Below are 12151 nucleotides of genomic sequence, written 5' to 3'. Positions count from 1 at the left end.
TAAAATATGTATCAGGAAAAAGAAAAAAACCTTAAAATAACCATAAAAGAAAAAATAAGGTCTTACTGTACAGCACTGGGAACTATATTCAATATCCTGTGATAAACCATAACGGAAAAGAATATGAAAATGAATATATATACATATGTATAACTAAATAATTTTGCTGTATAGCAGAAATTAACACAATATTGTAAATCAACTGCACTTCAATAAAAATTTTTAAAAAAGAAAGAAGTTGAAAACATGTGGGCTACCTTCTCATACAATCCAGTGCTCGGATAAAGAAGTCCTTGTGTAACTGGTGCTCATCTCTCAGGATGGAGCACTGTTCAAGCGTCACGGACATCGACGTCCTGTCTTTGGCACTTTTACAACAGGTGAAACGAATGCCATTCAGTTTGCGACAAATCTGTAACAGATGTAGAAATGGTTGCTTGTTTATTTGTAGATTAGCCTCAAGCGTCAGAGACCTCTAAACACTCCTAGTCTAAATTACCAAATTTATGCTAATTTATGACAGTCAACTATTTCAATATGCCCTGTGGAATGGAAAAATAATACCTTTTCATTTCAAAAGCTGATGGAAAAGATTTAATTTATTTAGCTCTTTGTACATGAGGTGTGGGGCTGTTGAAGGCATGTAAGATGGTAAATATTCCTCAGAGGCAGCGATGCTCTGAGAGGGTATCTAAGCTGCAGGGGCTAATGATAATAATCACAGCTCAGAAGTAACATCTTATTAGTGACGGGGGGAAAAAATCTGTATTTCCTGGATAAGCCACTTGATTTGAATCTTAAAGAGCTAATACCTTCTCACATATGTTTGAAGTAACCTTTGCTAATCTCTGTGGGATATTATGAGACTTTAAACATCCACATGGTGCCAAGTGCAGCAGATAAGGAAACCACTCATCAATGCAACTAACAAGAACTAGGACACCACAAATGGCCAATGTTAATTGCATATCTACTGGGCACCTGGAACAATGCTAATAAATTTCCCATAGATCTGCTCTTCTAATTTAACTGCACATGAACCCTGGAGGAAAACGTATTCATCTTATTTTACAGATGAGAAAACTGAAGTTTAGATGGGTAAGATGGCTTATGCACAATAGAGCAGAGCCAGGGCACTAATATAACTCTATCTAACAAGGGCCAAGTCTTTCACTTCTGTCCTATTCTGCTTCTGTCTGTAATTCTTTTTTTCTTGTTATTCTGATATAAGCCAGAAGAAGAATCTCTGAGTAGCAATAATTTATGGGCTCACTGTCTTCTAGGTAACAGGTGAATCACTCCATTCTTTTTTCTTTCCTGGCCCTGGTAATGCTCTGATATGAGACACCAATCATCAGTGTAGCATCAACAATGTTAATCAACATGCACTTTAGATACATTCAATGTGATGAAATACAGGTCTGTTTTAGTATCTGCCATCAACGAAGCCTTAACAGTTGCCTACTTTGAAAAGAGGGTATAATAATACAGTTTATCAAGGGTTTTTACCATGATTTAAATATGACCCCACCACTTAGCTTAGGATTTACAACTCCTTAATAGACCTTAGCTAAATACTTTCTCACCATCTTTAATGTGACTACAGAAATGTGAGAGCATGATTTCAACATGTAATCTTTTTTCTAATCTAGAAAACTCTAATGTTTTTAAATAAACAGTATTTCAAAATTTTTCATATAAAATAACAAAAGCTTTACTAAATTTATAATAACAGTATATAGACCTCAATGGTCACTTATGAGAGATGATCTTTAAAAAGAGTGAATATTCTTTAAAATGCACTGTCACAATTATATGCAGCTATCCTATTAAGGATATTTCATGTGTCAAATTTAAAACGAAGAGGAAGCTTGGGCAATTCCTTCAAAGCAGACTGGTTGGGTCTTCATTTCTGTATTTCACAACTCTTTAGAGCCAAATGAGCTTAATTCAACATTTAATTTAACATTAGCTTAATTTAGTGTTTGGTATTTTTAAGTTCTCATTTTCAGTTATAAAAATTCATTAAGATAAAATCAAATAGCTTTACATTTTTAATTAGAATGTAAAACAGTAAAAAAATAAAAGCAGTATTTCATTGTTTTAAAGAAGAAATACTGGCTGTATACTTGTAGACTCATTGCTTTTCCTTTATATGTAAAGTCTACTACATTTAAGGCCTCAGTGGATAATGTTTTCCATATCCTGTAGGTTTTAAGACTTTGTATTTTTGTTATCTTTCTGTAATGATGTTGTTTTTAAATGCCATGTACTCAGTGAGTGATATAAACACATTGTAAATTTCAGCTTTCTAATACAATTAATAAAAAAATTAAATAAATAAAAAAAGAAGAAATAGAGACAAAAATAAAAATTTTGTGGAAGACGTTGAAGGGAATTTCTATATTTCTTGAAGAGTAATACCAAGGTCCCTGGTTTACAAAGAGGATACTGAAACTCATGCATCCCTCTACAGACATGCTATTTATAGTGAAGCCAATATTAATACAGAATGCCAAATTTGCACACTATGGGTGTTGTACATCTAACAAGACAGGCAAACATCCATTCATTCATTCAGTGGGAAGTTGTGAGTAAGCCATATTTGACTGGTATATACATTTCAAAAGCACTTTCAGAAACATGTAGGATTTATGGGAAATTTCTTTATATACTCAAATAAGAAAACTACATGTACTAGAAAAAACATACTTTTGTGGTTCTGTACATCCTTAATTTACCAATTTACATGATTGCACAATATGTATATAATGACATATGTATATGTTCCTAAGTTGTCAGATAGCCTTGGGAAATGATCAAACTCCTTTTGTGCTATCATGTCATTAGTAATGTTGCGAAAATAACTTATGACCTGGCTTTGTGAAATTTTTCTGAGAATTAGCAACCATAGCAGTCTTTGAAGATGTAAAGAGCAGACATGGGAGAAAGAACTATTAAAAACAACCTTCACATAATGCAGGATGATGCTAAATGGGACCAGTGTAAATGAGCTGCTCAAAAGCAATCTTTCATACTGTTACCTTTGATGTTCTTCCCTGGGGCTCCAAGAGGGCATGAAGGGAAACCAAAGCAGCTTTCCCTATGCCTTGTTCTTGGTAAATTATTTTATATATACGCATGGTAAATTATCCATTCCTTTTTCCCGGAAGAGAGAAAGTAATATTGGACTATAATTGAACCATCTGCAGTAGGGGAAAGCCTTTGTTTTAAATGCTATTGATAGAAAATGAATAGCACACACGAGAAGATCTGTTACACTGAACTCCAAACTACATAAGCAGCCCTGTATGTGCAGTAAGTACAAATATGGCACGCATCAGAAAGATCTCCAAAGCGTGTCTTTCCTGATGAAAACATCCTTTCCTGGTGAAAGGATCTCTGGGCCTGAATGTTTAACAAAATTCATACATTCAGGTGAGCTATGCCTGAATGGTTGCCAGATAAGAGCTTAAAAATATAGGCACAGTTTTCTCCCTCGATCTTGTAGAAACCTGGGGTGGGAAAGCAAGTATATCTTTTACCTTGAGGGTGCCATTAAATGAGAAAAGACCATACGAAATATAGCTCATTACCCCAAGAGCCATCCATCGGTAATAAATTCTATGCCAATATCTAGATGAACAAGAGCATTTACAAGCTCATTAACAAAACACTATGTCCAGGAGCCCTACCGAGGTTGTGAGTCAGAGATCTGATAATCACATTCGGTTGAAACCATACTTCTCTAGGGCATCACTTCAAAACCTTATTGAGATGGGCAATTGACATTGCAACACACAATATCAAGAAAATCACAGACACTTGATTTTAACCTTAAAGTATCAAGCAACCTGAATTTATAAGAAAAGCCAATGAATAGGATTTTTTCTTGTTGAATACATCTTCTATCTTATATTCTAGTCTACTGATAAGCTAGATGCCAAATTTCTTGGATAAAATGGATAGTGACATCTGGTAACCCAAAGTGCAGAAGTTGGACCCTACAGAGCAGATACCCAATATGCTTGCTGATTGATCATCATGGTGACAAGGAATAATATTTGACAGGAGAGTGCCTACCGTTGCAGCCAGCCACATGATTTCTACATTCTTTCTCTTTTTGGCTTGGATATTTTGATGGAGATTTTCTAGTAATCCTTTTAAATCATTTTGTTCTTGAAAATGTGAAATGTCTGAAAAACAAGAAAAGAGGTATAAAAAGGAAATTTGTGTTAGAATTAAGCTGCCCAGAGGGTTTTTTAAAACATATTTGTAAATGCAACTTCCAAAACAACAAATGCCACTTCGGAGCAGAGGGTATTTGAGGACAGTCATACTTCCTTCCCGGAGAAGGCAATGGCAAGCCACTCCAGTACTCTTGCCTAGAAAATCCCATGGATGGAGCAGCCTGGTAGGTTGCAGTCCGTGGGGTCGCTAAGGGTTGGACACGACTGAGCAACTTCACTTTCACGTTTCACTTTCACACATTGGAGAAGGAAATGGCAACCCACTCCAATGTTCTTGCCTGGAGAATCCCAGGGATGGGGGAGCCTGGTGGGCTTCTGTCTATGGGGTCACACAGAGTCGGACACGACTGAAGTGACTTAGCAGCAGCAGCAGCATACTTCCTTCCTTACTCATATTTCTGGTTTTATTCTTTACTTAGAAATATGCCTCAGTTTCCCTCATTCCCTATGGTGTATTCAGTTCAGTTCACTTCAGTTGCTCAGTCGTGTTCGACTCTTTGCGACCCCATGAATCACAGCACGCCAGGCCTCCCTGTCCATCACCAACTCCCGGAGTTCACTCAAACTCATCTCCATTGAGTCGGTGATGCCATTTCCAACCATCTCATTCTCTGTCGTCCCCTTCTCCTCCTGCCCCCAATCCTTCCCAGCATCAGAGTCTTTTCCAGTGAGTCAACTCGCCGCATGAGGTGGCCAAAGTATTGGAGTTTCAGCTTTAGCATCAGTCCTTCCAATGAACACCCAGGATTGATCTCCCTTAGAATGGACTGGTTGGATCTCCTTGCAGTCCAAGGGACTCTCAAGAGTCTTCTCCAGCACCACAGTTCAAAAGCATCAATTCTTCAGCGATCAGCTTTCTTCACAGTCCAACTCTCACATCCATACATGACCACTGGAAAAACCATAGCCTTGACTAGACGGACCTTTGTTGGCAAAGTAATGTCTCTGCTTTTTAATATACTACCTAGGTTTGTCATAACTCTCCTTCCAAGGAGTAACCAGTCATATAACACTCACCAAGAAAGGAAAAGTTTTAATGAAGGGGGCTGCCTCACTTCAACAAAAGCATACGATGTGGATGAGGTGTGAGACACAATCTTCCATTTTTGGTGACCGCACAGCTAGTCTGAGTCACCAGATTATATCAAACTGAACATCTCAGAGGTGAAATTTGAAGTTCAACCAAAACACACAAAATCAGTTTCTACACAGCAAGATTCTTTAACCTAGGTGACACTGACATTTTGGACTGGCTAACATCTTGTGGAGAGTGAGCCTATATTCTGTGCTGTGGGATGTTAAATTGCATTCTGACCTCTATTATTTAGAATTCATTAGTACCCTTGCATTGTGATAATCAAAATTATCTTCAGGCATTTCCAAATGTGCCTTGTAGAGTCTATCCTGGTTAAGAACATGTGCTGTTAAGGAGCAGAGGTATGGATGGAAAGATGAACAACGTGAGAGGCAATAGTTAATTATATGCGATAATTGAGGAAAGAAGGAGGAAGTGACTGATGGCTCAGATCTCTACATACTCACAACTAGAGCACGGGTAACCAATGGCATATGGTTCATATTTAAACCTAAGGAAATATACATTATGACACAGTGTCCCTGAGTCTCAGTGAGATGGAATTCAAGTTTAGAATACAGCTGCTGCTGCTGCTAAGTCGCTTCAGTCGTGTCCGACTCTCTGCGACCCCATAGACGGCAGCCCATGGGATTGGCTCCACCATCCCTGGGATTCTCCAGGCAAGAATACTACAGTGGGTTGCCACTTCCTTCTCCAACGCATGAAAGTGAAAAGTGAAAGTAAAGTCGCTCAGTCGTGTCCAACTCTTTGCGACCCCATAGACTGTAGCCTACCAGGCTCCTTCGCCTATCGGATTTTCTAGGCAAGAGTACTGGGGTGGGGTTCCATCGCCTTCTCCATTAGAATACAGAGATGGACACAAAAAGCCTAAGAGAATGGTTGGCTTAGTACCATACTACACTCTACCATGGAATCCACAAATTGAGGGATGACGAACTCCTGAGAGCTATAACTGAGGCTAAAAGCAGAAGAAAATACATAAGAACAATATGAACTATACCCAGGCTATCTTGTTACATTGAAGAGATAGATATGTTCCTGAATCTGACCACATTAAAAATGACACAAATAAGCTTTAATTATAATGAAGCTTTGCACTTTCCAAAATTGTACTAGATATTTCCTTTTATTAAAATAATATATCTGAAGTAGTTCTTGACTTCAGCTCCAGAGTAGAGGAAATATTTCCTAATAAAATGTATTTGCAATTTATATCTACCGAGTGGAAGTGGTTGGTGAAATGGAACTAAGCATTGAAAACAATTATATATCATCTTGAATTTCATGTCCACAAAATAGAAGAAGGTCAGGACAATCCAGAGTCATATCCTGTTTTAGAGAGGCGAGATGCAAATTTTTAAATAAATATATGCATGATTCCACTTTATTAGTTCCTAAATGGGAAAACTGTCAAAAGTCAATTTTTTACTGTGTAACTATAGACGATTCTTTTTCTTTCTTTTTTTTTTCTTTTCTAATTTTTTGGCCACAATGTGTATACAGGATCTTAGTTCCCCAACCAGGGATAGAACCCACACACCTGCATGGGAAGCAGGGAGCCTTAATCACTGGTTGACCAGGGAAGTCCCAATGATTCTGTTAAGAAAGAGAAACTTTCCCTAAAGAGCTTACATTGTTAGGTAGGAGACTCTGATACACGAGACTTGCACAGGACACAGCCTAAGGATAAAGGGGAGGAGGTGTAATGCAGAAGGCCTTGAAGAGAACTGCTGAGTCAGCTCAGGACCCAACAGCTACTGGAAGACCCTAAGGACGATAATGGTGCCTTCTAATTGATGCTTACAGCGCAGGAGGGGTAAGTCAGGTCTGCCACCACTGTTCTTCATGTTGATAAATGGCAGGCAAAATAAAACCCCAACAATCAATGACTCAGAATAATAGTCAGCAATTTTAAATGATGAAAAGTGTGTATTATTGACTTAGAAAGTGCCCTTGACACAGTTGAAAGGAAATATTGGTCATATTAATAAATATAAAAATATATATTATATTGAAATATAATTGATTAACAATGTGTTAGTTTCAGGTATAAAGCAAAGTGATTTAGTTATCCCTATACATGCACCTATTCCTTCTCAAATTCTTTTCCAGTTTAGGCTATTACAGAATATTGAGCGGAGTTCCCTGTGCTAAACAGTAGATTCTCGTTGGTAATCTATTTTATTTCCTTTTTTCTTTCTTTTTTTTTAATTGGAGGCTAATTATTTTACAGTATTATATTGGTTGGTTTTGCCATACAGTGACATGAATCCACCCTGGGTGTACATGAGTTCCCCCTCACGAACCCCCCTCCCACCTCCCTCCTCCCCTTATCCTCCCTCCCAAACTCCCAATGTATCCCTCACTCAACTGCTTTTTTATGTCATTTGAGATACTTACAATAAATATGCATTGTTTTAAAATAGAAGTTATTTTAAGAGCAAGGGAGAACAGAGTACACATGTATAAGAAAAGGGAAAAAAAACCCCGAATTCTCATAATACAAAGACCTGAGCTCCAAGTCTCCAAGGTCAGCAGGGTGGGATAGATTGTTAAACCATTATTAACTGCAGTCAAGTGTATGCGGTCATGGGCTATGACAAAAGACAGTAAAAATAATATTGGGGTCTAAGAAAAGGAGTGGCCAATGCAATGAATAGTTGGATTTGGAAGGGTTTCTAGCAAAGGTAACGCTTGGTGTCTACAGAGAGCATTTTATGCTGAGAGAAAAATGTCAGCAAAGGCATGGACCTATGAGGCGGTACCGTGGAAACAGGAAAAGTGGGAGTTCACCATGTCCTTGGAGAGCATGATCTCAGAGGCAAGAATTATGAAGTTTTGCCACTATTCTGAGATATCTGAGGTTCCTCCTTAAAAATGGGAGCACCTGATGAATTTTAAATATGGATATAATCATATGTGAGAGGTCCCTGAGACACTTTCCAAAACAAACTGGTATAAATGACTTTCAAACATTTTTGAAAGCAATACAAAAGAATTTTACTTCATATAATTCTCCAGTTAGGCACACGTTTATGCCTTTGTAACACACAATTTATGAAATCTATTTACTCTTGGGCTTCACTGGTGACAGATGGTAAAGAATCTGCCTGCAATGCAGGAGATCCAAGCTTGATCCCTAGGTTGGGAAGATTCCCCTGGAGGAGGGAATGGCTACCCACTCCAATATTCTTGCCTGGGAAGTCCCATGGACAGAGGAGCCTGGCGGGCTACAGTGCACGGGTAGCAAAGAGTCGGACCGAACTGAGCGACCACCACTGTCCCATTCACATTCCATGTAGCTTTCTTTTGATTGTTGGTCCCAACCCACCAAATTGATTTAACATCTACAGGGTCAACATAAAAAAAAACAAAAAAACTAGCAAAGCATGGTTTTAAGGCAATTCCATATTCAAGATGTTTAGGTGACTGTTTCATAAAGTTCATAGTCAGAGGAGACAAGCCAAAAACCCGGTATCCCCAGTACTGTGCCAGTAATTTTCCTCCAAACTGTGTTAGTGTCTTCACAGTTAGCTGGAGGTATAAAAAAGCAATTCCAGTATTAAAACAATAGACCAGCTTCTTCAGAACTCTGAGAATCCAGAACAAAGCATAATAACTTTTCAAAATGATTTAGTTTCACAGTTGATGTGAAGATTTTTAAATCAGCCATTTTAAACAGACTACAAGGTTCCTAAAATAAGTCAAACAAATGGCCATCCTTTGCTCATTTCTACCACATAAAGACAGTGCTTTCAGATACATAGAAATGACGTTCCACAGAAATTTCACCCCTTCTCCTTATGGCATGCTTTTCAGAAGAAAGACATTTGATGATCTTAAATTTTCCAAGCCACTGTTTCTATTTCTGGAATGATAAAACTTGGTTTATTCAGAGCACATCCCTATCAGTCCATCACTTTGATTGCTGCCAATTTTTTTTAACCTGACACAAATCCTGCAGGCCCAAGAATTCCAGTCTGGTTCTAGAAACATGCAGAATTAGTAATGACTAAATAGGTGAGATTTCAAGATATACTGATAGATCCTGAAATAACAACTGAAAATCCCACTGTACATGGAATGTGGATTGGTTTTGTTACTGAACCAACTGGGGTCTGCTCATCCACTCGAAGGGAAGCTAATCTACTGACTCTGAGTTGAGATGAAGGTAAGTGCTGTGTTTACTGTGGGGCACCAAGCTAAGAAGTCCTGGACGGCGAGTGCTCAAAAAGCCTGAACTCCCCAACTGACCTCAGCAAAGCATTTTTAAAGGCAAAAGAGGGAGTGGCATCCCAGGGTATGTGATCACCTTGTGCCAATTCTCTGATTGGTTGATGGTGACATAACAGGGAAGTGTCACAGGGGTTAACATCATACCTTAGGTGCCAATAGGTCTGGGAGTTACATGCTCATGGTAGTCAGTAATTGATTTCTTCCATTTGGAGGGGGTTTTAGTATTTGTAATACAACTCAGAAATGTGCATCAGATACTGTTATCTGGGTACTTTGGAGAGGAACTACAGCAGAGTGTCTAGGGGAGGGGTGTGTCCCATGAAGGCCTCATAGAGTGTCCTGCTCAGTTACAGTTTTAGACTTAGAATGAGTTTCCTCCAAAGCAAATATAGCTGATAAATGTTGCCTTTGATACTCACTCCTGCATTAATCTAGGACTGAATTTAGACAGAGCAACTGAATCTCTATACTTATCTCCATAAGAGTATTCTTTATTTCAAGCAGGGTTTAAGAAAGTAATCAGAAGGTGAAAGGTACAAGAATTTGCACTGTATTATTGCTTATATTAAATAGCAGCAAAAATCTAAATGATGAAAGAGAGGTAATCTGTCATATATTTATATATCTATATAATGACATGGAATCTAATTCCTTGTACCTCACACAGTAAAGAACCTGTCTGCAGTGCAGGAGACCTGGGTTCAATCCCCAGGTCGGGAAGGTACCCTGGAGGAGGGAACGGCAAACCACTCCAGTATTTTTTTTTTTTTTAAACTCCAGTATTCTTGCCTGGAGAATTCCATGGACAGGGGAGCCTGAAAGGCTACAGTCCATGGGATTGCAAAAGTCAATACACAACTAAGTGACTAACACACATACAAAACATGCTGTACGTATTAACATGAAGGTATAATAAAAAATATATTGAGAAAAAAAGATTCAGACAAGATAAGAGCAATAACATAAAGCCAAATGTGCAAAACTGTACCATATTTTTATGGATACATACATATAGAGAAAAATCTGAGAATATAAAATACCAAGTTCAGGATATTGATTTTCTCAGGGAAGGAAAAAGGGATGCAAATCAAACAGGGCACAAAGGAGATTTCCAGTCTGTCTAGAAATACATGTTTCCTACAAAATTTCTGAGACTGACTGATGGGTTCCAACATGTTGGTATTTTATGATTTGTGCTTTTTTGTTGTTACTTGGAACTTTGATAATTCTTTTTAAAGAAAGCACTGAGCCAAGATTCTAGGAAATGATTTCTAATGCCAACTCCATCCCTGCTTTGACATGTTGTCACAGACAAGTGGGTTAACCCTCTGTCCCTGCTTCCTGAACTGCAGAGTGAGGAGAATAACTCCATCATGCTTCATCAGCTTGAGGTGGAAAACAATGAATGAAAGTCTTGGCAGAAGAGGCAACATTATTAAATTCTGTGTCAACTCTGAAAAACAGAGGAGGATATTTGTAGTTCTTAAGAACGAGCTCATAGCCTGATAGAAAGCTACTTTCTCAGGCAAAAGTCAGCATTTATCCAAAGTAAGAAATATGCTGTGACACAGACACAGGCGCACACGTGGTCACGATTCCAAACATATCCCCCAAACCAGTGACTGTTCTCCCACCACTCCCTGACGGGGCAGGGCAGCTAAGTTCAGAGTCACTTTGCAGTCGCTATTTTTGCCTTGTTTCGTCCAATGGGATTTCTTGAGCAACAACAGTTCTGAACATGACATTGACCTGATTCAAAGGCAGGGTGCTGACAAGTGAGAGGAATGAGGCCATGAACCCTCAGCTCACTGAACTGTGATGCTAATGAGGCCAAGGCAATAGCTACATCACCTCACGGTCAAATGATTTTATGTTGCCCGAGAAGGTTCCAAGATGAAATGGAATTTACAGCTGCCTTCCCATCACCTTCCACCCATTTCTCAGTGGGGAGCAGGCACAACATTAACAAGGATCCTTCACACCCCCATTCTGGAGTCAAGTGGTATAATCTCATCCCTGTTGAAATCAGGGCTACTTCATGAATGAGCATCTAAATTTCAGCCAATTGGAACTCGACTTTGACCTTGGAAACTGTTTCAGGGTTATGTAAGTGACCTAAATTATTCCAGATAAGTAAGGTCAGGCCTCTATGAAGCAGAAGAGGAAGAAAGCTCTTTTAATCTCTTTAACATACAATTGACATGGGCTTCCCTGGTGGCTCAGGGATAAAGAATCCATATGCAAGGCAGGAGACCCAGGTTTGATCCCTGGGTCAGGAAGATTCCCCTGGAGGAGGGGATGGCAATCCATTCCAGTATTCTTTCCTGGAGAATCCCATGGACAAAGTAGCCTGGTGGGCTACACTACATAGGGTTGCAAAGAGTCAGATGTGACTGAAGAGATTGAGCAAGCATGCACAGTTGAGCATGGGGATTAGAAGCAGGATAAAGTGAACACTAAGGCTGATGAAATAGAGGAGAAAAGTGTCTTTTTAGTGCTTCTAAGCCACTGAACCAACCCTCTCCTAAAGGGCTGCCTACCTTACCAATGACATTTTCATTTTTTTTTT

General features: G+C 38.8%; 1 protein-coding gene across 5 annotated transcripts in view; it reads right to left on the bottom strand.

Moving 5' to 3' along the window:
- Positions 1-12151, bottom strand: part of INPP4B (inositol polyphosphate-4-phosphatase type II B) — an 894316-nt gene that overhangs the window by 53729 nt on the left and 828436 nt on the right. For all 5 annotated transcript variants that reach the window (XM_088828009.1, XM_055404679.2, XM_055404683.2 and 2 more), the window contains 2 exons: positions 4084-4196; positions 258-412 (listed from right to left, as the gene is read on the bottom strand). In XM_088828009.1, coding sequence (XP_088684135.1) covers positions 258-412; positions 4084-4196 — 268 coding nt within the window. The remainder of the gene's footprint in view (positions 1-257; positions 413-4083; positions 4197-12151) is intronic.

Source organism: Moschus berezovskii, chromosome 19 (assembly GCF_049115385.1).
Source record: "Moschus berezovskii isolate FMDL1 chromosome 19, NW_MosBer_1.0, whole genome shotgun sequence".
Classification (NCBI taxonomy): Eukaryota; Metazoa; Chordata; class Mammalia; order Artiodactyla; family Moschidae; genus Moschus; species Moschus berezovskii.
The sequence above is the reverse complement of the archived record's forward strand: the minus strand, read 5'-3'. Positions and strand labels throughout refer to the sequence as shown.